Here is a 27,325-nt window from a genome sequence, read left to right on the forward strand (position 1 = left end):
GTATTTAAGTCCAATGGGCAAAAAATGTGCAATTTTGGATAAAAAAAATTACATTTTCAAAAATTTAATTCGATCAGTTAACATGAACAAAAGCTCTAGCCGAATTCGAACTCATGATCTGCGGCTCTGAAGCCCAATACTTTAACCACTGAGCTACGACAATATACAACCCACAGGAACAATATAAACAGTTTATAACAAAACATTTAAATCGCCAACTTGTGACGTAGAGTCTTAAAAAGTATAATTGTTGGTGTAGTGAGGTACCTTAATGAGTTATTATGAGTTTCAATTAATGTTAATTTTTTTATTTAGATAATCCAAGTTTTGAGTTTTATGTACCAGTATATATATCATGTTTCACAGGATGAAGTTACTCAAGTCAATGGACTAATTATGGTCACAGATTTAAATGGCATAGGATGGGCTCATGCCAAGAACATGTCTCCTTTGTATGCAAAACGTGTCACATCTTTGTTGCAGGTACATTGTTCACATTTTTCTCTACTAGTATGCCATTACAGCCAGGTACATTCAAAGATCACTTCTAATTTTTTTTTAGTCTCATCAAAGGGGAAATCACTGTGGCTCTCTAAAGTACATCTGAAATTGAGTGAGACAACGATATTGCAGATTCTTATTTATCGATCATGTTTATTACACAGTTTATCAGAAACCATTGCTTCTAGAATAAACCCCAGTGAGGGTGGGGGAGTGGATAGTTCATTGAGGAGTGTGGATAATTTATTGAGGAGTGTGGATAATTCGTTTTACCAGTAAATATCCCTGGTCTTTTTTTTCCTTACGGTATTAAATACGGTATTAAATCGGTATTAAACAGTCTAAAAAAGTTTGACATATTATTGAGATATATATACCCATAAATCTTTTACTAATACTTTGTACAACTTGATTTTACCTTTTTGAAATTTCAACAACTAAAAATGAAGTAAAGCAATAGATAAAATTGAAAAAAAATTTAGAATAGATCTTTGTAAAGTACAATTTATGCTAGTAGTGCCATTACCGTGGGGTGTTAGTGCTCGATCATACTAACCATGTTAGCTGACCAATGTGGTTTAATTCATTTATATATTCTTGGACTTATTAAATTTTTGTGGATTTAGTGAAAATCTCAGCTTCAAAGATACGTAAATTCATGATCACTATCAATAAACTGACTTTTCTTATTGGATATTGCACTTCAACGAACAGTTATATTAATGAGTGTTGATTTTGTGGATCAACTGTACGAAAGCCACAAAAATTTGCATCCAACAAATATTGATTAAACCACAATAGCTATCATGAGCTTTTCATTTCCCAAGTAACCAGCTTTTGTTGTGCAGCAGCTTATGAAGAGGATCAAGTCAATCTGATTAAAATATACCTCTCTAAAATAACACAAAAGGCACAAAGATCTGACAGTGACCCATTTAGGGTTATGTTCAGTGACATCAGAATGAACTTTACCGGTAATTATCATTTGCATGAAAGATAAATTTATCAACCAATCTTAATTGTATGAAAAGATCACTTACAGAAAAGCATAACTTGCCATCAGTTAGATCTCTCTACAATTTGCACCATTGTAGACTTCTGTATTTTAATCAGATTGGCAGATGACCCTGCACCCATCCATACAGAAGCTTCTTTTACAAGGGTATCTGCATGTATGACAGCTAACAATATTAATCTTTGACCTAGTGCTTTTATATATTATATGGAATAAAAAGGATGAGGAAAGTCAGATAAATGGAATACTGATGATAATGGACTTAAAGCGTGTGGGTTGGAAACATGTGAAGAATATTTCCCCTTTGTACAGTAAAAGAATGATGAGCCTGTTACAAGTAAGAGGTAGTCTCGGCGTCTAGTGAAGTTTGTGATTGACACTGAATCATGCAATCTTTTGAATTAGCATGTACCGATATGTAATTCTCCTAAATATAGACATAGCTGTATCATTTATTTCTTCTCTTTGTTGATAGTTCAGCTGAACCATAATTGAGCTTGACATTTTCCACTTATTCAGTATCACTCAGCCAATTTTAGTCAAACTTGACATTCTTGGATAAATGTCTTTCAAGTCTGGTCAGTGAAGGCCGACGTGCCAGATAATTAGGAAATGAAAATATATTGGGGTGTTTCAGGGGGATTCTTTTTGCAATGGTTTTTATTGTGGAACTATAAATGGTACCATTTGTAGGGTGCAAAAATACACTTTGTAAATGAAGTGCCACCATGCACATAAATGTAAACTGTCAAATTTGTAACCAATAGACAGTATTTTGAATAAAAAAGTGCATTAGAAGTTTTATAAAACTGTGGTTTCATTAATATTCAAGGGTGTCAATTTTTGTGGATGAAGTGAAAATCACATTTTCAAGGATAGGTAAATTCGTGGCCAATGACCCTATCAATACAAAATGTTATTAGAAATTGCACTTCGATGAACATTTAATTTCGTGGATCAACTAAACAACGAAATCCACGAAAATTAGTATTCAACGAATATTGATGAAACCACAGTATTGTAGATTCCTTATTTGACATGACTACATGATTCCGCAATTCAACCGTTTTGCATCAAAACACGAGAATTTAAATATCGCCGTCCCAGAATTTTATAAGTTTCATTAAGTTTACATCTGTCCAAAAATTAAAGCAAGATTTCAAAATCCATAAGATGTGCATCTCGGTATTTTATGCAAATATTAATTCTTTATGTTTAATTAGGAATCTACGAAATCTGAATTTGAACAGTTTAAGGAAACGGCTTGTAACTGATGCTCAGTAGTATTTTCTTACCGCATAATAAATGTTAACACCTGTCTACTTTGCTTCCTGACTGCTGCCAGTGTTTACATGTGTATCATATAACCAATCTCTGCACTTTTCACTTTTGGATATTATATAAATAGTGCCTGTTTGGGAGGGTAACAGTTGAAATTGACACCCCGAGAAAACCATTGTCAACCAACGCAAAGCGGAGGTTGACAATGGTTTTCAAGGGGTGTTAATTTCAACTGTTATCCTCCAAAACAGGCAATATTTATTTTGTTATACTGAATGTCTTTTTTAAAATTTTTTAGAAAATTTGACTGCTTTTATATAGGAATAACGTGAATTCTACAGCGAACCGTACGCGCATAATTTTCGCGCATGTAACAATTTTTAATGTTACCCGTTGTTAAGTGTGTTGCTAACGCTGAGGGTAATAGAAAATATTATGAACTGCGTCTTAACCAATCAGAGTTCAGTATTTAACATGAAAGTATAACAATATATAATAACTGGAATCAATGGAATTTGTGATGATTTATGCACATGAGTAATTACTCTACTGCCTTATGATTTGGAAGTCTACCGTTTTTTTTAAACTCTGTCTCCCACCTACCGCTTTTATTTGACAATCTACTGTTTTATAATCAAAATCTGTTTTGTTGTTTTGATAGCCATTTTGGAAGCCATAAGTTATGCAATAATTATCTTTCTCAACAAGTTGTGAAAAATTATGTTATGTCATAACCTTAACAATTATTTACTTTACTGTGTTTTGAAGAAAGCTAAATTAATGGTACAAATGTATGGATTTTGATGTTGTTTGCATTAAATGTTGATAAAATAATATGAATATTTTTTTCCCCTGTAGGATGCCTTCCCTGCAAGATTCAAAGGCCTTCATTATCTGAATGAACCTGCAGTGTTTGATTACATTTTTGCCATTGTGAAGCAGTTCATGAAAGAAAAGACTGTTAGTCGAGTATGTATGAATTAAGATATTACTTATTAATAATTAACATTTTGACTCAATCAACTACAAATCTGTACAGATCCAAACTAATTTTCCTTTGTGCAAGAGCACAACATTCTGAGGATGTACATATTTAACTGTCAGGTACATGTATAAGCTTGTGTGAATTATCAAAAGCTTTTCTTTTTAGCTGCATTTTCATGGGAAAAATGTACAAGAATTGACCGAGTTTATTGACCCAGAATATCTTCCGGAGGAGTATGGAGGAAAAGCACCTCCATTTTCAAATAAAGTAAGTTCTTAACTTTCTTTTAGGATACTAGAAAATTTGTTTTGTTCGAATCAAAATTGTTTAAAAAGTACCCTTGTTGTCAGTTATCATTGCAATTGGAAAACACATGTAATTCCGGTAACTGGTAGTTCACAGCCAACAACCTGTGACACTTAACCATCAGAATGATTAAATCTTTGGTCGGTTTTATTCTTTCACCAGGATTGGATGGAGGAGCTTCTAAAATGTGATGCTGAATTCGATGATGAGGCCAAATATGGATTAGTGTCTGGGTCCTCTGTGGATCAGAAGCCTGGTCAGGATGCCATGGAGTGTGTGATGGGGAGTTATAGAAAGCTTAGTGTGGATTAAGGCGGAGACGGTTAGAAATAGACAAGTGGAATTCAAAGCAGCAAATTTCTAAGGTCTTGCTGCCCTTTAGTGATTTGTTGATTGTACAAAGTTGTTGGGTGTTTTGTTAAAAGAATGAGTTAAGCATTATTATCAGGAATACCTCTCTAATTATGCATCTATTGGCATTCTGAAAAGTCTGTTTTGGGGTGTAGAATTTTTTAAGGGATATATTTAATTCATTATTACCAGTATACATTGCTTTGACATTTCTTTACTCTCTGCTTTTAATTTGAAATGGGAATACATGGTATAAAGAATTACAATGAAATGCAACATTCCAATGTATAGTCTAATCTTTGTTTATTGGTCAATTACTGTAGATTCCTTATTTAACGCAAGGAATTTATGTTTGTATAAATTCGACAGAGAAAAATATTGCATCAAATAAGGAATTTACAATAGATTTGATGTACTTGCTATGCAGGCCTCATGACAACCACTTTTTCATCTACTAGATGTAGATATCTCATGATCTTGCACAGCAAACATTCAACCCAAAGTTTCAATAAAATACAAATTCTTTTCACCAAATGAAAATCAGAATCCCCTCACATTCAGACAGTTTTTAAGTTCTGACTCCCAACAACCAGATGTTTGTTTGGTTTTTTTCCCAATTTTGTTGAAAGTTTAATAAAGAGAAATAATTCTTCTTTAAGAATTCTCAAGAAATCTTTGTAAACCAAAAATCTCTTTAAACCAGCCATTCAATTATTATGGTTCGTCAGGTCATCAATTTTAATAATGTTTCACTGTAAGAACTCCATCATGAATTATGGAATATCATAAAATATTTTGTTTATTTCTCATAACATTGTGCTAATATTTACCCTGGTTATTATACCCCCGCTTCAAAGGAGAAAGGGGTTTACAGTTTTACTCTTGCATGTCTGTCTGTAAAAAAAATTTCTGTCACATTTTTCTTAGCAACTATTCATCACTGATGCTTTAAAATTTAACATACTCTTTTTTTAGGCATGCCATAGGTTGGGGTATATTTTTGTATCTATCGGACGTCAACTTCCTGTTAAATGATGGCTTTGTTTTTTTCCTTAATTTTCAAACCAATTTTCATCAATTATTCCTCAGCAAGTATTTATTGCAGATGCTTGAAATTATAATACACGTTAGGATTAATTTTTGTACCAATCAGCTGTCGACTTTGTTTATTTTTAGCCTTTATTTTCAAGCAAATTTTTCATTAAGATTTCTCTGCAACTATTCATCATAGATGCTTGAAATTTTAACACACTATCTGCTAAGGCATGCCATACATTGAGAATTATTTTTGTACCAATTAGATGTCAACTTTCTATTAAATTAAGACTGTGTTTATTTTTAGCCTAAATTTTCAAGAAAATTTTTTGTAAAGATTTCTCAGCAACTTAATTCATCACAGATGCTTGAAATTTTAAATCCTGTTAAATATTGACTTTCCTTATTTTGTTTATTCACATCAGAGCGGGGATATTACTAGTGAGCCTTGGCTCACAGATATTTTGCATATCTTGCATAATCACCAATTTAATATGGTGGATGGAAAAAATTTGATCTCTGTTAAATCATAATGGTATTTTTGTGAGTGTGCTGTATGAAATGAATTTACATGCATGTACACATACATGACACATATTTATTTGTGTACATTAGGAGATTTAGTTGACCTTTCATTTGATTTGCATTTTATATGTACTAGATCTGTGATAGTCCTTTACATTTGTAAAAGATTAAATATTTTTCCTGCCATATATGTTTGTTAATGAATAGAAGTCCTTTGCATATCCCTTTATGTCTTGAATAAGTTGAATGCAATATAATGAATTTAACTTCTAATTAAAAAAAAAAAATTATTCATCTTTATTTTAGTTCTTTTATAAATTACGTGCTTTTTATTTTGTTATTAATTTGATAAAAAGTGACAGGCATTCATTATTTGCATACAAGCTTTGCAAAAGGATCATTATCAGTAACTGGAATCATATATGTCAAATTGACACTAGAATTATGCAAATAGCAATCATGTATACATTTTATATTTGACTATTAAAATGATTTTATTGAGACAAACTGAGGTTTTATTTGGTGATTATTGTTAATTACACATTTGTGTGTAGCATCAAGTAAAGTGTGTTATTAATTTGTGCACACTTCTTTTTTGAGGATACAATGTACATGTATATGCACAAGTCATTCAAAACCTACATAAGTAAAGCTAACAATTTAACACTTTTAGAGATGGAAAAGATTAATACACCCTACTTTTCACATTGGATTGTAATTCAACTTATATGCTACCGTATTTATACAGTATACTTAAGTCGCAAACTCCAAAGCATGTTACTGGGCTTTACAAGCAAAACATCCAAGGAAGCAATAGACTACTGTAGTGTACATGTACAATGAAATGGGATCTTGAATTTGAATCAAGAGTAGTTCAATCATTATTTGGTTTATTTGGAATTTTGTGTCTGCTCCAGTGTATGTGTTTAAACATAATTACATGTATATTGCTATCTGTGATAAAAGGGTTAAAAGATGCTTTACTGGTAAAACTTTTAAACCACCCCCAACTTGCTGGCCATAAAAGGATGATCTACCAATCAACATTAAGCTTTAGAGAACACACGAAACTTGCAACTAAGAATTCATTAGCAGAACAACTGTGAAAATATTATTTGTTTTAACAATTTCTCCTGGATAACTATGGTGCAATGTAATTCTTTATTCTCACATTAAGTGTGAACCATTTTACCATAATACTGTATTTTTAAAGACTTTGTACAATTCAATTACAAGTTTTCCATTGCAAGTAAGATAAGAGCACAGTCAGGTGTAACTAGTGCTCCTAAGTTACTGGTAAATAAAAGTATTTGGTCGCTATATAAGTATTGAACGCTCCTCTCTTTTTGAAAACCCCGGCGGCACTACATCCAACACAGTCAATAAATGATAGTAAATCCAAGAAAATAACAACGTAACATTGTTTCCATCTGTTCCTACAAAAACGCTCTGTTTCTAAAACCCATGCGATCATCGACATTGCTCGATCTGCCACAGTGTGTTGTTTTGCGCATGTGCGATGTTATAACATACACAGGAAAAGGGTCCACAATTATCGAGGAATTTTTTAAGTATATGCGCCAGGATTTCAGTCTGTCTTGTTTCTTCGTTTATTGGATATATCTTGCCATACAGTGGCTGTCATTTTATTTTTCTTCAAAACGCATTTCTACACGTCTTTTTGTCCAAGGTAACGTGTTCAGGTGTATGAAATACCTGAATGCGGTGAAGCATGAATAGTGCTCTCTGCCTTATATAGGGGGTGTTTAGCGATGAGCAGAACAATAGAAATCAACAACTAATATGGCGGTAGTCTGAGATAAAAGGGAAATAATGTGTATTTATGAATTCGTGTCAGCTTTAAGATGGCTCAATACACCAATGTATTTTTTAATGAATCTTATAAAGTATCAATTTATGATTTCACAAGAAAACCAAAATTATCATATATTTACATTACGGTACTTATATGTCAAATCATATTTCAATAAAAATAATTTTAAATCCATCAAATAATATATTGGTTTGTCAAGCAACATTATATGTATAAATAAATTTCTCTGCTTCATAAAAAAAAAAATCATATTAGGTTTATTGCAGTCTGAATGTTTATAAGGGCATTTAACTCAAGTATTTACTAAAACATGATTTGGGTTGGTATGGGTATTAATTATATTTGATTCATGTTTTCATTGAGAAACAATTTGAAACAAAATTAATATACAAGTACATCATTTAATATTCCTAACCCTGTCCACATGGTACAAACACATACACATGCTCTATATGTAGTGCTTCCCAAAAAATATGCTTTCATAGCATATAAACCCAACAGAGATGTCAATTCGAAGAGAAGCACGCTGTGCTGTACCCTTCAATAGAGATACAATACTCAAGTAATTGTGTTAGCTTTTTTACTCAGCTCATATAAGTACAAGTAGATAATCAAACCTAGACAGACATTAACTCAATGTTAATCTTATGACAACTTTGTTGCTCATGCTTTTGGTGTAGTTTGGGAAACACTTCATCGCTAAAGAAAAACAAAAGGCCCATGGACCACATTGCTCACCTGAGCAACAATAACTATAATAAAATCAGCTATATGGAGTCACATACAAATTATATGGGCGATGTAGGAAAATACATCCTGTATAAAAAGATTTTCAATTTTTTCTCCAGGTATTTCATGCTAAACTTTGAGCCCCTTTTAATTGTAACAGAATGATTTTATAGTCATATCACATATTGAGCATTGCAGTTCACAAGATGATCTAAACATCTGTTCATAAAAATTTATGATTAACTTGCATAAATCCTTTATGGGCAGGCAGACAGATGCTGGACATAAAGTGATCAGAAAAGCTCACTTGAGCTTTTGGCTCAGGTGAGCTAAAGACTGGTATCAGCACAGAGAGGACCAATAACATGGCTCGAGACACAAATGTCAATAATTAAGAGGAAATAAACTCCAAAGGTAAATATATAATACAGTAATCATACATTTATATACCAAGGCTACAAACAATACTGCCGATAAAAATTTGAGTCTTTGACAGAAACTAATAATTAAACATTCTTTCCTCTGGCATACCATGACTTGACTTCAAATATTGAAGATCAGTAAAGGGAAAAATAACTCTGAAGCACCTATAATAACAACAAAATTATTAAAACAAATGAAAAAAATTCAGCTTCTTATGAACATATCAAAATCTTAAAGTGGCATGGTCACCATTTTGATAAAAAATATATTTTTCTGGGTTTTTTTATGTTTACAATGCTTCAGTAAGTCATTTCTAATATTCAACCATAATTTTTATGTCAGTCATCAAGTTATAAGCGAGAGCTCACAATTCTTAATTGTGTGAACAAAGCTCAGGTCAGGTTTTTGTTTACACTTTTGAATGCTAACAAGAAAATTCCAATTATTCATCTAAAGTGAATGTGACAAACACTAGGCACTGTTTATTTATGTTGAAAACGAAATAGCAGATAAAAAAATCAGCTTGAAAAAGAACTTTTAACTGTTTATTGAACATGTAAACAAAAACATGGCACAAGCCTTGTTTACATAACAAAAGAATTGTGAGCTCTATATTCTGCTTAAAATTCTATGACTGACACTCAAATTTTGATTGACCATTAGTCAATGCATTACTAAAGCATTGTAAACAATAAAAATTAAAAAATAAATTTGACCAAAATCATGACCTTGTCCATATAAAGTAAAAAGTACGGTACTTTTATTTGCACACAGATTAAACCTTTTAATATTTAAGTCAAGAGAACAACACATATACTGACTAAATCTGACAAAATGTTTTGACGTAACTACAATTAGCACAAAGGACAAGAATATATATTTATCTCCAAAGTTTTCCTCAGAAAAAAACAAACCTAAAATTTATCACAGTGGTACGAACATGACGTCTAAACACACTAAAGGAAATTGTCTGTAGTGACAGATCAACAGGTACCCCTGGCATCTCCCCTGTAACTAGTCCACACACAGATGTCTTTTTATTATGCCTGGGACACCTATTAGGTCAGTCTGTCTGAACACAGGCCAGCAATTGGAATACATCTAGGATGGGATTATGCCAGGATGAATGGGAAGCATTCAGTCAAAAAGCTAGAGAGTAATAACAAAATCAGTCCAAAATGACCACTTGGTTGGATGCCAATGCTTGACTTTTTCAGCTTTTGTTGCCGAGTTCAATAGAAACCTCCTCAAGAAATGAAATCAATTGTGATTGTCTTCTGGATTTCCCATGTCAAAACACACCAAAATGGCCGACTTCTTGCTTTCCATAACATGAATGTGACGCTCTAATAAGTGGATGATATCACATTTAGGGATGCGACTTGACCGTCATATTGGACAAAAAGGACTCTGAATCCGTAAATACTGCAAAAAATAGTAGATATGAAAAATGTTATTATACATGTACAACAAAACAAATTCTTATTTACAAAGAGATGTTTATTGGTTACTGTAGATTCCTAATTACATGCTAGGAATTAATTATTGCGAGAGGCAACCCTCACAAATTTTAACATCTCGCTTTTATTTTTCAGACAGTTTTGATCTATAGGGAATTATAAGAAAAAAATTCGTGATCGCAATTTTATGGTCTCGCGATTTGATACAAAACGGCAGAATCGCAAAATAAACTACTCGCGTAAAATAAGGAATTTACAGAACATCAGAAACCCAAACAAGAGGCTTATGGGCCAAACGGTTCACTTGAGCAGTAACATCTTTTTGATCCAAGCATATACTGCTACGTACACTGTATTTTCAATGGATAGTTTAACTGTATTAAATACAATATCATAAATATCTTCATCACTTGTCAAAAATGACAGTTAGGGCAACAAAAATTAATGTAGATCCCTATTGTGTCCTTAATACCTTATTCAATATATGGCCTAAACTCTCAAATTTAAATAAGCCAATATTCCTGATAAAAAATGATCCCTATTGTGTCCTTAATACCTTATTCAATATATGGCCTAAACTCTCAAGTTTAAATAAGCCAATATTCCTGATAAAAAATAATGCAATTTGAATTTTCTGATCTTATGCACATCTACATACTGTGTCCTAAATACTTACAAAACAAAGTTCTGTGAGGCAGAATTGCATTGACATGAACTGTTCCATATCATACTTAATATATGAGCTTTCAACTTTGGAGAGCTAAATTTTGGACAGTTGATGTGCTCTCACATCATAATTAACTAAGTTTTGTAAACTATCTTGAACAGTCGGACAGGACAAACACTGCATGCTCCCTGTATATTCATGGTGAAGAAAGAAAGAGTAGATACCTGGATTACAAGAGAGGGTCCTTTGGCGACAATTTCTGGTGGAATTTGACTGAGGGGACAGTTTTCTATGCTCATTATTTGTAGATTGCTGCAGAGAACCAGTTCATATGGTAGGCTGTGGAGCTCCTGATTGTCATTGATATACAGAGATTCCAGATTCTCCAGTGTGCCTGTAATCAGATTCAACAAAATGATACAAACAAAATTTATTTTCTCTAGTGTCTAGATATTCCAAATTGGTTGCAGACATATTAAGTGGAACCCATGGTAGTGACCTTGCGCTTTGATCTAGCTGCAGATCTGTAGCTCTCTGGTTGAAAAAATTCGGATAGACAAACCAGAGAGCTACAGTTCCAAGCGTTGTAAAAACCTTGAACCCAAATGGACCCAAATGGCGATTAAAGTGGAAAACAATTATAATAAAATCCTTATTACAAATATTATCACTTGTTTTAGTAATTTCATGGGGTTGTTAGCCGTTATTAAGAAAAATAAAGACCCAAATGGCGACCCAAATGGCAATTCAAGCGGAAAACAATTATAATAAAATCCTCATAATTTAGGGAAATTTGGAAAAATAAAAGCCGAAGGTCCAAAACAATAATTAAAATTATTTCAGTATATCTTTAAAAATTGTTTTTGAAAAATAAAGATGAGCATTTTATCTCGATTTGTAAAAGTATATAATGTATGTAATTATATTCAAATAATATAAATATATATATTATATAAAAATAAAACAACTTTTTAAAATAATTTTAATTATTGTTATGGACCTTCGGCTTTTATTTTTCCAAATTTCCCTAAATTATGAGGATTTTATTATAATTGTTTTCCACTTTAATCGCCATTTGGGTCCATTTAGGTAAATCGACGCACCCGAGATCTCGTTACTAGGTAAACATGGTTGTCATGAGGCGAGTTTTTTAAAACGATGACATTCCAAAGCGAAGGATGGCCGTTGTGAACCATTGAAAGGAAAACAAAGTTAGCAGAGTTAGGGTAAACTATATGTTTAATTAATAAATCCAATTTTTTAGGCGGTTGAATGCTTTTAAAGTCAGATATAATTCCCGAAGCAAGCGACACAAAAACGGCGGCGTAAATCGGAGGTTTTTACAACGCTTGGAACTGTAGCTCTCTGGTTTGTCTATCCGAATTTTTTCAACCAGAGAGCTACAGATCTGCAGCTAGCTTTGATCCTGAGTTCTCCATTATTTAAATTACATTATTTCATTATTTTTTGAAGGTCTTCAGTATCTTACCTATTTCAGCAGGAAGAGAGGTCAGATTATTTTCTCCAGCGCCAAGATATTCCAATTTCGACAGGCATCTAGTAAAAAATCACGACAGCAGGTTAAAGTATCAGATGTAAAAATTACCCCAAAATGATGCCTGGTGAGTTATTTACATATTTTACATTCATTCAATAGGTATGGGTATGTAGTTTCTAAAAATAGAATTTTCCCCACCAAATCACTATGGAGAAGTAACTCTAGCACTGCAAACAAACATTAATAAACAATTTTTTTCTCTAACAAAGACAGCAGCATATCATTATGTATACATGATTAATATTACATAAAATAGAAATTGTCAAAATTTTTATATAATTAAGTTATGGAATAATACAAATGATTTTCCTTTCATCATTCTTTTAATTTTTTATATATATATATATTTTTTTTTTACAATGATCATGAATGCCCACAGAATTTTAACCCCCTTTCTCACAATCACATTCTATAAAGTTGGGGCTTTAACTGACTAGTGGGACCTCTTATTGACCAGTGAGACATCTTATTGACCAGTGAGACACCTTATTGACCAGTGAGACATGTTATTGACTAGTACGTGAGACATGTTATTGACTAGTACGTGAGACACCTTATTGACCAGTGAGACATCTTATTGACTAGTGAGACACCTTATTGACCAGTGAGGCATCTTATTGACCAGTGAGACATCTTATTGACCAGTGAGACATCTTACCCGATGGCACGGGGCAGACTTGTCAGCTGATTGGACTGAACCACAAGTCGAGTCAGCTCCTGTAGCTGTCCTACAAAACAAAAACACATCTTGTAAGTTTCCTTCTTCACTTATAAAGTAAATAGATTACGCTCAATGCGAAAAAAGCCACAAGAAATATTAAAATATGGATGCTAACAGTAGATCTGTTATATTAAACAAATCACGCAAGAAATGTTATGTGAAAAAAATTAAAGATCTTTTATGTCCATTCTTACCTATTTCTTGAGGTAGTGATTCTAGTTTGTTTTCTTCTAAATCAAGCACTCTCAATTTCTTTAGGTTTCCAATGCTGGGTGGTAGACGCTGAAAATTTTCAATCATTCACAATCAGATTCATCCATAAAGAAAAGGGAAACTTGATGACACACATTTCAGCCAAATCCAATTTTGGTGTCAGAGTGGTATAAATATCTGACTTTAATACAAATGATCACTAAACAATTTTTACAGCAAACTGTACGCTATAATGACAGTGTGAAGTGTGGATTGAACATCTAGAGCTGAGTACTGTAATCCAATGAATACGCACTTTTTTTTCCAGCATTTTTTACTGTGAGAAAGGGGTGCGTATTACCGGTATACATCCCTATGGGCTTTGGACATACCGGTATTTTTTCCCTAGCAGAAGCATGGGGTATCATACTGCCGTATTACCTATGCTGTTCACAGACAGGAACGATACCCCGCAAATCATTGTAACATTCCTTCATTATCACATATAATATTATTATTTAACCTTTAGGAAATCATTCTTATAGCATGTAATTAAAGAAAATGTATACTTTAAGTCTCTTAAAAAAAAAACTGTTTCAAAATGGCCTTTAAAATTTAATTTGAACTGATCCATGTACGCCGCTATTACAGCTGTTATTAATAGAATGCGGGCTTGGATGGCCACGTGCTATTTGTAACCGATCTTTAAAAACAGCTTACACATTATTTGGCTCTTTTTTAACCAATTTCATGTAATGCTTATTGATTTATTGCAAATAATTATGAATATAAATAATTCTATAACCTATTCCGTTAATTGAAGCTATTGTTGTGCTCCCAACCGCAGTGACCCCCACCGCTAACGCTTGGCACCTTGGGTATCTCAGAAACTCCCCTTAGGCTATAAGTGTACTATACACCACACAACTATTTGTGCACATATTTTATTATGTTTCAGGCCTCTAATTGATCACTTTGATCGGCATCATTTAAGAATTTAATTACAATGTTGGTCCGTTATCTCCATACCTGTACATCGTCCGTTTTTCACTACACAGGGGTTGTAATGACTAAACAATTATACAAAGCTTGTTAAAAGTAGTTGATTTTATTTACGGTAGAGTATTTAATACTAGCTAGGTCTTTTTAAAACATTGATAATGAAATAAAGATATTACCGCAATGTATTAGTTACAATAAATCCGTATCTAAGAAAATATTGTGTTTTTCTTATTTCCGGTAGCGTATTCCCACGATGAAGTTGAGCGTGCATACAAAGTACAACTGCTTTGTTGATACTCAGGATTACCGTTTGGTCAATTTTTTTGATGCGTATTATACATCCCAACAAGTTTTTTTAACCACATTCAGGCCCAAATTGGGGGGTGCATATTGTACACTTCTGCGTATTATATTCACCGGATTATGGAATTTGCTGATCAAAACATTAATGCATTTGACACTGGACACATACCTTCAATAAGTTATTACTTAGAATAAGGACTTCTAATTTTTCTAAATTTTGTATATCTTCTGGAACTCTTGTTAGCTGGTTGGTTCCCAGATTAAGTTCTGTCATGTTTGACCAGCTACCAATATCTGTGTAAATACATCACTCATATAAGCAACTTTAAAAAATACAGCGCACAAAATTGAATGATATGATACAAATGTTTGTAAAAATGATAAAAACTCTACAAATTTTAACCTCCTAAAACAACTATCTAAATTCCATATGTATCACTAACAAGGTGCATCAGCCATCCAAATTTGATGAAGTTAAATAAGACCAGTAATAACTTATAAACAATGCCAACACGATTGCACCTGCTCTAATAAAAATTACCCTTTCCAAAAAATGTTAACCTCCTCCTTTATGGCTCAGATAAGTATCAAAGTCTGTTAATTCCATAAGTTTCCCAAGATGCATTGCACCATCCAGACAAGTTTGATGAAGAGAGATTGAGAGAACCAGAACACATACTTTTGCAGCTTGCATCATGGTTAAATCATAGGATTTGAACAACAAACAGCAGCATGGTCACAATTATTTAGACTACTAGTGCATACTTTTTTTACTAAAGCGTCATCAAATTCATAGATAAAACTACAGGTCTGTCTTATTTTTGCATTATCAAAATCTAGTCCATCTTTTACCTACCTAATGGCAAGAAAGTAAGCTGATTATCCTTCATATTCAGCTTGGTGAGGCTCGATGCTCGGGAGAAAATTCCCAGTGGGATTTTGTTGATCTGATTGTGCTCCATATTCAAATTCTACAGAACATTGTTTAGAGATATTAGCGAGAAACATAAAACCCAAGTGCAACCTTATATTAATTAGAAGACTTTAATTGTTCGTCAACCCAAAAAGACAAATAATTGATAGCAAAACAACTTCTTTGACACAATGTCACATGAATATTATTAATCATACACATAACAAGATCAATAAGTTTTTCCAATTTGGTGTACAGACTTGATCATAAAATACAGCAGTCTTACATAGACAGAACAAAACTGTGCAGGGCCTCCACTTGGATAGGACTGAAAGGCATTCCTTGACAGGGTGATGTAGCGTAGACCGGTCAGACTGGAGAGGAGTCCTTCCTAAAATATCAGTTCACCGAATCTCACACACACATCATAACAAGCACTACCTTACATTTAATTCTTCTATATAGTTCTTACCAACAAAATGTTTAATAAAACCGATCTTAATTCAATCTAACAAATTCCTAATTAATATATACAATTTTTTGTAGCAGAGCTTTTTATTTATTCGATCGGATTGACTAGACACAGATTATGTTAGTCCAACATAAAATATATTATCATGTAGTCTGTTATCAACAGATTAATGTTCGTGTTGAACCCTGCCTGGAATTTGGGCAACATGATTTGTAGGAACTTAAGACACCTCTGCTTTTGGCAACACTTGTGCCTTCACGTCTAACAAATCATATGTTGCACTCATCCCTTCTCAATACCTGTATAATGTCCATGCTCTTCAAAGGTTTAGTGTAAAGTGTACACAGTGTATAGTGTACACAGTGTAAAAAGTTAACAGTGTATAGTGTATACGTACAGGAAGCTGACCTATGTTGTTCCCCTCCACGTTGAATTCCTCCATGATGACACAATTGGCTAGACTTTTTGGGATGCTTGTTAGCCTGTTATACCTGTAAAACAGAGAGGCTTTTTTTTTAGCTTGTACATTTTTTATTGCTTAAGTAACATGACTTTCATTGTAACCCTTAAACAATGCTGTGAAAAAAAAAATCTGTATACTTTGTCAAAACACTTTAAATTCAGGCGACCTATTCACAAAAATAAAATTGTACGTTTATGATTAAACTTACAACAAACGTACGTTTACGTTTAAGGGGATATCACAAAAGCTGTCGTAAGATAATGTCTTCGTCGTACGTGAGTTATAATAGTAACATATTATTAGATTTAAGAACCTTGATATGGACCTCATTTGATTGGCTGCCAGCTACCCCTCAATTGTTAATTGAGCCCTCAATGGCTAACGATTTTTCTTCTTTCACTTTCACTATAGGTTGCCTTGCACGCTTTGAATAAGCTGCTCGCTGAACTGCTACATGAGTAACTTGCAAAGTTGGTTTGAAAAAAAAAACGTCTATTTGGAAACCCCTTAATGCATCTACTTCCTGGTCGCAACGCAACTCAGCCAGCAGTCATGGCTGCTGAGCTACTAACTCACAGACAGAGCTAGTGAGAAAACAAATTTGGTAGCCCTGCAGGCAACTATGGTTTTTAAGTTAGTGTCTACCCCTGGGGTTGTTAACGAAATGGAATAATCATTTGATAGCCCTGACTTTGAATTAAAATCATATTTACAACACATCTTATAATCAGGTCGAACTGGTTGTTTATCATTTTGTGCACTTGCAGGGTGTTATGAAAACTTTTTGACCATTGAAGAATGATGAAGAAATGCATTAAAATCATCCCAAAAACATTTTGTCTAAACTGATAATCCCATGTAGACACCTTATAGCTAACCATGACTTAAAGGAACAGATTTATATTTGTTTTCATATAACAAAACAAATATTGACTCTACTGTATTATGAATTATAAAAGTAACATTGAATAACATCATCAGACTATAAATTAGCATATTTCACCAATATTTTTGTTCAATTGCTTTTTAATGATATGGCAATAGTTTATGAGTAAGCTAGAAAAGTTGATCTAGGTTTGGAGTAACAGATAAATAATTCAAACACTAATGCTTGTGCTCAAATATGTATCTGTGACTATATTTGCAATGCATGGAGCAAAAAAAAAACCATGGGGAGGTTCCAATGAATTATTTTGTTTGCCTACGGTATTTTCGGTAAATGTTCTATAAAAATTAAATAAGTTAAATCTTTAAGGGCGGTCCGTCTGTGTCTCCCCCTTTTTCTAAATCAGTGCATGATATGTAGTACGCTGATTGCATTACATACTGGTATTTAATCAGTGTGTATGCTTATGACTATTGTGTTACTGATTTAATGCACAGGTATGAATAAAAGAAGTCTATATTTTTAAAGGAATAAGGAATTATTCTTTGAGTATTATCATTTATGAGGTGAAATGATTTTAAGTGTGCACATATCTCTACACTTATAAGTTCATAGTTTCTAGTAGTTTCTAATGGTAATACACGTAATGAATTGTATACTCAAAGGAATATAAATGTTTTAAATAAAGATTAAGAAAATTTAAATTCCAACCACCATATATATATGTTTTGCAACACGGGATACAAAAGGAGCTTTGCACTGTCCTTTCATGGTAAACCATTGAGCATTATCGAATGGGAGTTTCTTCTATTAGTTAAATAAACGTAGAACAGCAATAGCATCATATATTTACTCCTACCCAATAAAAGACATAAACTTACAACTGGTTTATTGATGTAACGTCAAACGTACAATTATTTGTGAAAAACCAAAATCTTACGAAAAACTTGTACGTCAATCTTACTCCGACAATTGAACATACGATTTTGTGAATAGATCACTACGAATGTTTTGACTTAAAGTAAATTTTCATCAACAACTGCATCAAGAGAGTGAATAAAAGAAATAGTTATCTGATCGGTGTTTACTCTTAAAGACTGGAATCAGAGTTGAAACTGATGTCGACAAGCAAATTCTAACAGAGATAACAGTAGGATAAAAGTACCTTAAACCAAGTCTGGAAAGTGACTTGAGGTTCCCAATAGATTCTGGTATGTCTAAAAGTTCATTGTGTTGAAGATCTAAAGAATTCAGCATTACACAGTTTCCAATCTCTGAAAGAAAGATATTTTTTCAACTTTTAATATTTTCCCTACAAATATTATAGAGTCAAGATTAAATTCAAGGAATTAAAAAAAATTAATGATAATAATATTATATTTATTTTTATTATACTTTCATGTTAAATATTGAAATCTGATTGGTTTAGACGCAGTTGATAATCCGTTCTACTACCCTCAGCATTAGCAACACACTTGGCAATGGGTAACACAACAAATTGTTACATGCGCGTAAATTATGCGCATACGGTTCAATGTAGAATTCACAATATTTATATATAAAAGCAGTGAAATTTTCTCTAATATTACGACATTCAGTATAATAAAATAAATAGTGCCTGTTTGGGAGGATAACATTTGAAAATGACACCCCTCGAAAACCATTGTCAACCTCCGCTTCTCGGGGTGTCAATTTCCCAAACAGGCACTATTTATATAACATAAAATTATATTATCATTAAATTACATTAATAATAAAATTGTGAGAACATTTTTTGGTAAGTAAAAAATATCTCATCTAACTGTAATCTTTTCAAGTCCAACGTTCACAGTATTGCCGAGTTAGATATTCACAAAAAATAAGGAATCTACAGTAAATGGAAGACATGATGGCCGGTACATGTTTCTATAGCGGTCTTACCTTCCGGTAAATGTTCCAGGTGATTATGGGAAATGTCAAACGTGAGCAAATTCACCAGCTGGCCAATTCCTTGAGGCAACTTAGAAATCTTGTTTTCTCTCAAGCTAAATATTGTTAGTTTCTACAAAAGATTTCACGAAAGCATGAGTGACATACTTTAAGCATGACCTTTTTTTAACTCAAGTGAAACAAAACAAACTTGATTCAAAGATGATTGAAATTTTTTTTAACTAGAATGAAAAATTTTACTAAAAAAAATAAACCCTGTTCATAGAACACTTACTGTTAAATTTCTAATAGCTTCATCAACATGCTTGATTCGATTAAATCGAAGAAAAAGAGTTGTTAATGACCTCAAGTTGTACACCACCTCTGGAATCTAAGGAAATAAAAATACTCATAATACATGTATATGTACTTGTACTGTCTATGATCACAAGGCTTCAACACATGGATGAAGGGGACCCTTATACCAGTCACTACAATCTCAAGTAACAAAATGTTGTATTGTTCTCTGTACAGATTTCTATAATTTTTACATCGATTCGGAGGTACAAATTTTGTCAGTACTTAAACATAATTTTTAATGGTTAAAGGGTCATTGCTTTATACTTTGTTCATATAAATGAGTGCTTTTTGAATATGAAATAGATACTTTGACTCAAAGTTAGGACTTAATAATATAACATTTGTGACTTCAATTCAGGTTTTGGTAAATGAGACCGAAAGTCAGTCACTATTCTGCAACCAAAAACATCAGACTGGATTACTTTCTTAAAAATCTTAACATTGTGCTCAAAATTCCATCAAAATGACAAGTTGGCATATTTGTGAAAAAGATGTTGGTTTTGCGCTTCACAGGATTTGAAGTAGATCCAGTGTTCTGTGATGTCACACTTTTTTGTAAAACTTTGAATTCTTTAAAAATTGTGCAAGATAGTTTTATTTATTTTATGTGGATATAATCACATGGATGTAATTAGAATTATTGATAGGTTCAAGATATTTTTGCACTTAATTTTATACTAAATTTCCAAATTTTTATATATTTTATCTATGCAAAGGGGAAATAACTCGTTTTCTGACTTTTCTCTCAGTTGTATGTCTAAATGCTATAGTTTTTCTTAATCCAACGATTAATTTTCAAATATTTTTGTAATTCTAGTTTTCTGATAAAGTTGACATTAAAATTAAACAAGAAAAACAAATTTCTGCCTACAAGATTTGACTTTTAACAAAAAAAAATACATTTTTCTAATGCTAAAATATGCATTAGTTTATGTTTATCTGGCATCTCAAAAAGTGCAATGACATGTATATTTTTTCTAACAAGTGATGACATTTAAGTCTATTAAGTTGAAATCAGTTTGGTTTTTCAACTTTCCTCAGAGAATTTTACGAGTATGGAGCTACCTTAAACAAATATTTGCTCACCTCATTTAGTCTGTTGTGTCTCAAATCTAGCACTCTGAGATTCTTGAGATTCTGAAGAGTGTCAGGCAAAGTAGTCAATGAGTTCTCGCTCAATCCTAACTTTGTCAGATTTGTCAAAGCCCCTATTTCTGGCGGCAGTGTGACCAGCTTATTCCCATACAGGTAGAATTCTTGTAACTGTGACAACTGGACAAGCAAAAAAAATCAACATGAACGCTTAGTTAAATTATGCATAACATCCCAGACTTTTCACTCCTAAAATACTATCTTGAATTGAACTAAAAAACCTATTACTTACGTCTTTCACTGTATTTGGTATCACAGTAATCTGCAAAAAGAAAATAACACAGGGTTATAGATGCACTAACAGACAAATGTTGTATATCTCATATTATCAATATGAGCAATAACAGTCATATATATTATATCTCTGACACAAGCAGCTTTACAAAGTTAAACACATACAATACAAATCAAAGTACTAAAGTAGTTTCTTATATGTATTTGAATTAAGCACATTTTTTAATATGAATTATCAGACTTTTTCGACAAGAATTTTGAGAAAACCCCATATGAATCATGTTGTATAAAATTTAAAGATATAATTAATTCCATCAAACCACATATCAGTAATTGAATATATTTCTGAGAAATTGTATGGGTTAAAGCAATATTGAACTCAAGTCTCATTCAACCAGACGCTCAGTTGTCTCTGTTAATCTCTGAGAAGCAAGAGGGACTCTCTGCTTGTCGGAGATTTACGGAGACAGCCAAGCGTCTGGATGAACGAGACTATATCTATTGAAATCTAGCGTTAGAATACAAACGACTACAAAAAATATCTAAATTGTTCGTACCATTTAAAATCTGACTATTTTCAAGGTATTTATAAATAAGTTTCCTTGAAAAACAATGTTTCAGAATACATTACATTAAATTTATTGTTTATTTTCAAGAACTAAGAGTTGTCAGCGGTATTGATTTGTGCTTAGGTCCAAACACTGTTTCACTTCCGGTTTGCCAGAGTATATCTGCGTAGGAGAGTTGATTAAAATTAACACCCAAAAACATCCAAAATCTCAAGTAATTTTTTTCATGTATATATCTTTACGTTGCTAGCCTTTATAAAGAAATAAAATCATTATGATTTAGAAATTTATTTCTGTCTTGTATACACCAAGTTCTTTTTTCTATATTCAATATGATAATAGTGTTTAATTAATTCATATTTAAAATTAATGCAACTATTCCACTTAGCTATAAAGCTAATTTGCTAAATACAACTAGTAGTTATAATGAATTTTTTTTAAGACCCATTAAATCCATTTTTGCTGTAAATCAGGAAGCTTATGAATATGTCAATCGTTTTCACAAGGTAGCTCTGTCTAGAGAAGATTTTCAAAACAACCCAACCTATTTTCATTTGTTCTAATAGATATCTCCATTGAAAAAGGGGGGTTGGGGACTGGTCCTTTATCATTTCAATTTAAAAAGTAAAGTAATCTAGACAAGGATGCCCTGTGCTTCATTTGGTAAAAATTGACAGTTATTCTAGAGGAAGTCGAAAATGTGAAAAAGATTGTGACAATGGCAGCCACAACCACAAAAGACAACAAACAAATTTTGATCAGAATAGCATATTCGCTCCGGTGAACTTAAAATTGTACCTGGGATTTGCTAAGATCCAAACGAGTTGCTTCCTCTTCTTTGCACTTTTTAAATTCTTTTGCCACATCCTTTAAAATAACAATAAAAAAATAATCTACTATATTTATGTGGTAATTTAAGCACAAAATAATAAAGCAATAATGTTCATAATGTTTTTACATTATCTGGTATATGTTGGTACCTTGACTGTGTTCTATAGGTAGATATTTGTTTTTTGCTAAATAATTATAAATCAAGTATTAGTTGATTCAAGTCTCTCTTATAAACTGGTAACAATTAGAGAGTACATTACTAATAATTTTTTATTGCATCTACAAAAAATACAGTCATACAAATGGGGAGGAAGAAAACATGTTTAATTCAGGATGTAACACTTGGGTTTATCTGATACATACAACTAGCATTTTCATTGGTTGAAAAAAATCAAAATTTCACATAGAAATAACCTAGCTTATACATGTAATGTAAAATTTATAAGTATATCCATGTAATGTAAACTAGCTTATGCATGTATGGAAATTATAAATATATATTTAGTTAAGAAATATCCTAAATCTGAGTTTGCCTTTGACATGAGATTTCTTTTTTAAAGTCAAATCCAAAACACCTTATTGTAATATATTTACATCTACCAAGTATTATTCCCTCTATTCCCTATATTTACATAACCTGTACATAGCGGGTTGTGTTTTTTCTGCAATGTCACTACCTTCATATCCCGAATGAATCACCTAAGAATGCATTTTATTGTTCAAATAAACTTAAAAGTGAAGAAAAAGTATTGAGTTGTTAGTGGCTATAGTCTGTCCCAGGTTACTGTTTCAATCCCTTTTTGACAAATTTTAACAAAAAACATGCATACCTGTCAAAGAGGTACAATATGAAATCAATACAGGGGGAAAAATTCTAGATTTCATTAATGAAAATTCATGTATTTTTACCCATGCAGAGAAATCATTAAAAACAAGAATGAAAACGAATTTCTTATGGAGAATTATGATGGGATATGTTGACATCTTTTCTCTATTCGGAGGTACATGTACAGGTACTTGTGACACTTCGCAAAATTTTTCAATGTTATCATCTGGGTACTTTCATGGCTTTGTAATGCAAAATTTCCTAGACATTCCATTTTTAGCTGTTTTTAAACTTGCCATGCTAGACATGGCGTTTCAAAGAGGAAATTTTGGAATTTTTTTATAGTATCATTGAATGAACATTAATTGTTTTTTAAGCCTGGGGTACTTATTAATATCGAATAATTGAGTAAAATTTGATTTGAGGATATCTTGAGATAGAGTATAAATAGGAATAGCATTGAGTTATATGGAGCAAGTAGCATTCTATATATCAACAGACTGTGTCATTGAACTAGATGCCCAAACCAGTACACCCTGAACAAAGCAGTTTGTCTTTTTCAATCAATCAGCTAAGTTTATCTGAATTGCAACTATACTGCAACTTGGGTCACAGTCAGAACCCAGTGAACTGTAGTACTCACAAATTCTGGTTTGTTTTTGCGTTGTTTGAGTTTCCGTGGCTTGTGCTGTTCCCCTTTATCCTGGATAACCACACCTTTTCTTTGATCGGCAATCATTGCTGTACTGCCCTTCTTTTCCTAAAAAAAAAATATAGAAAGTTTTTAATTTAAAAAAAATTTGATCTGGACTTCTGATTAATATCCAGCATGCATACACATACAAAAACACTTAAAAAACTTAAATACAATGAATATATTCATAATTGATTTTAAAACTAGTACATACATTTGTAAATGACTCACATAGTAATAATACGCTACTCCATATTGTAATGCTAAGAAATAAATCAAATAGGTGTCATTTTAACAACATTTTGAACAGAAATGTAACTTAAATGCTTTAAACCAAGAGAAAGTCATTTGGGAAACCCTAAAATCAATTTAGAAAAAAATGCAGTTCCCTGGGCCGGTATACATAATTCAACTTATATATATGTAACCATGTAGATCTAACATTTGAAAAAAATGAAGAAAAAAAATGTAGCTTTTTTAAAAAAAAAATAGCTACATTAAAAATCAGAATTTGTTCAGGCAAATTGCAAGTCTTCTGAAATCCAAGTTGTGAACAGCTTACAAATGATGATCTTGTCTTTGATTAAGGCATTGCAGAAACCCTAAATAGGCAGACATACTGTACATGTAGCATAGAGTATTTAGAGCCTATCTAAATAAAGTATCTTCACTATATATTCTACATTTCTTTTATTTAATTTGAATATACAACATACATCCTGGGAGTACATTTAAGTGCTAACTGCTAAAACAAAATTTTTTAAACATGACTACGCATACTTATGTCAAACATAAGTGCCTGTCTCCGATCTTGATACCAAGTAATGTAGGATGTGTAAATCAACAATTTATGAACAAAAAACTCCAGCCACAATGTGTTCATCAACTAACATTTTCAATATGTTGTTTCTAACCATGATATTTATTGGTCATGGCTATTTAACTCTGATGGAAATGATGTAGAATTGAGTTGATAATTTGATAGAATGCAAGTGATTTATTGTCACTTGTGATGAGTGAAGTAAATTTAATAAGTTTGGAAATGACTGTATGGAGCAGTTTTACTGTTAACTCTAGTCTAATGCCTTCAATCTGAATCTTTTTTTTTTTTAAATAAACAATTAGGTACATGTATGAATATACATGTATTTACATTTAATGTTGTAAAGCCATGGTAATTAAACATAGTAATGCTGTTTGAGTAAACTGTGGTTAATGCCCTGCCAAAAGTTAATTTGTTATGGATATTCTTACAATCTTATTAATTTTTAATACAATCATTTTTAAAAGTATTAACTGATGGTCAAGATGCTAGTGTTTAACTGCTCTTGCTTGAAAACACCTGGAATACATGGACAGTAATGACAGGGTTTTAATTTCCTGTATGACTTTAAAAGTTACATCGAATTTCAAATTATAATTGTAAAACGGGTCATGTCAATTCATCTTGACTTTTCTGTGTTTCAAATATTTTCCTTTGTTTTTTTTTTAAATGAATTTTTGCAACTTTTATAATCACTCTGTTCACTTTCAAATATCAACAGTCTTAATTCTTTTCTGAATTCACTCACTCAGCTTACTGAAAGGCGTTATTTAAATGCCTTTTTTGTACATGTTCATAATGATACAGGGTTCAAAATTCTATTTCAATAATGTAGGCCCTAAATCAATATAAAGTAGGTCCCATCCCCACATATCATAGCAGAATGTAATGATTGTAATCATTATATTCCTAACATTGGTGACTACTGCATTTAATTCTCTTAACCTCTTCAAGACCATGGAAACTGAATCACAAATTTCAAAACTCACATGCTTGCCACCTTCTTTTGGGTCACTTAAAGACACAGTGTCATCAATACATGTCTCTAGCATGTTTCCAGATAAATCATCTTCTACTTCAACATTTGTTGCACCTCCAGCTCCTAAGTACGGAGGATTGTCCATTAGATCATGATTAGCCATTCTTGCAGCAGCTGTTGAGTTTCCTTGTTTTGGTCTACGCGACATACTTTGTTTCCAAAGTTGGAAAATAAGTGTGTGAACGCATTGACTGTTTGTGTTTCCCAATCGAAATAGCCAGCGTAAACGAAATCATTTTAGTCTTCCTGTATGTATTTCACTGAAAATTTGTGAAGCCAAATTCTGGACATAAACACCAGAAAGTACATACAGTTCCTAACGTTCGGGGTAATTACCACCGGTTAAGAGCACTGTCTTCCAAATGATTACGGATAAACCAGGAAATTTCACGTTATCATTAAATATTATGCAATGGCAATAATGTAATCCAATTAAACTGATGTAACTGATACTATGAAACATAAAGTCATGGTAAAAAGTTTGAGATATTCCCCTTAACAAAAGAAACCAAATGCTCTTTCAAATTTGTTACAAGTGGCTTATCGTGTTGTCAACTTTTCATCTTCAATGATTCATCTTCATCGAATAAAAGAATAAGAGAGATCTATGGCTGCGTTTTTGGAATATTTCAAGAAAATATATTCCCCTTCCAGTATGTAGAAATGTGATCCGATTTAACAAGAAAAAATCCAATAATGTCTTCCGTCAAGAATAAATATTATTTCCGTAAAAACTGCACATGATCTTCTCTCGTGAAGTCATCCATTGGTTACGAAAGCGAGGCTTGACACACTTTCGTGGCTGACAGAAAATGAAAACAGTAAAAATGTTGTTTATCACTCTTTGTTTCACTTATGTGATCTTATCTCAGTGTGGGCATATAGCAGATACTATATTTATGAAAAACTAATGTATAGCTCCGTGCATAAAATATTAAAAAGATTGCATCTTCACATATATTACGAATACAATTCTTGAAGCAGTTTAGTTATTATTTTATCATCAAACACCGGACATAGTTCTATGTGCGCAAAGCAGGTGCGCGGGTGTGTTGAGCGTTTACTAATTAAAGAAGAAAGCTAACGAAGCCACAAATATAGATTATATTCTTCGAAATATTCCGTTATTTATACACATACGGTCAGTTTTGTACTCCAGTAAAGTTTTGATAATAAAAAAAGTTAATATTAGATTTGAACGAGTATGTCAGTAAGAAAGCCTTCTTTTAATCAATGATGCAAAAGACTAAAATAATTTCTCAGATTT

The 27,325-nt window shown here is 32.3% G+C and overlaps 2 protein-coding genes across 5 annotated transcripts in view; one reads left to right on the forward strand and one right to left on the reverse strand.

The window, feature by feature from the left end:
- Positions 1-6,507, forward strand: part of LOC105335004 (alpha-tocopherol transfer protein-like) — a 31,149-nt gene extending 24,642 nt beyond the window's left edge. Inside the window, exons 5-9 of one of the 4 annotated variants that reach the window (XM_034470884.2) lie at positions 367-483; positions 1,737-1,853; positions 3,656-3,766; positions 3,948-4,049; positions 4,251-6,507. In XM_034470884.2, coding sequence (XP_034326775.2) covers positions 367-483; positions 1,737-1,853; positions 3,656-3,766; positions 3,948-4,049; positions 4,251-4,400 — 597 coding nt within the window. In that variant the 3' untranslated portion in view covers positions 4,401-6,507. The remainder of the gene's footprint in view (positions 1-366; positions 484-1,736; positions 1,854-3,655; positions 3,767-3,947; positions 4,050-4,250) is intronic. The other 3 variants (XM_066085002.1, XM_066085003.1, XM_066085004.1) reach the window with 3 other exon arrangements.
- Positions 6,508-8,396: 1,889 nt separating this feature from the next.
- LOC105340227 (leucine-rich repeat protein SHOC-2) lies at positions 8,397-27,092 on the reverse strand. Its single transcript, XM_034470903.2, has 17 exons — positions 26,009-27,092; positions 24,146-24,262; positions 22,644-22,712; positions 21,275-21,304; positions 20,977-21,162; positions 19,826-19,921; positions 19,543-19,663; positions 18,788-18,896; positions 16,671-16,764; positions 16,088-16,192; positions 15,745-15,859; positions 15,058-15,182; positions 13,586-13,673; positions 13,329-13,398; positions 12,602-12,669; positions 11,337-11,506; positions 8,397-10,410 (listed from the first exon to the last, which is right to left on the reverse strand). The coding sequence occupies exons 1-17, from the start codon at positions 26,204-26,206 to the stop codon at positions 10,375-10,377; spliced, it is 1,797 nt and encodes a 598-aa protein (XP_034326794.1). The 5' UTR covers positions 26,207-27,092; the 3' UTR covers positions 8,397-10,374.
- Positions 27,093-27,325: the final 233 nt, after the last annotated feature.

This window comes from Magallana gigas, chromosome 5 (genome assembly GCF_963853765.1).
Source record: "Magallana gigas chromosome 5, xbMagGiga1.1, whole genome shotgun sequence".
NCBI classification, from domain to species: domain Eukaryota; kingdom Metazoa; phylum Mollusca; class Bivalvia; order Ostreida; family Ostreidae; genus Magallana; species Magallana gigas.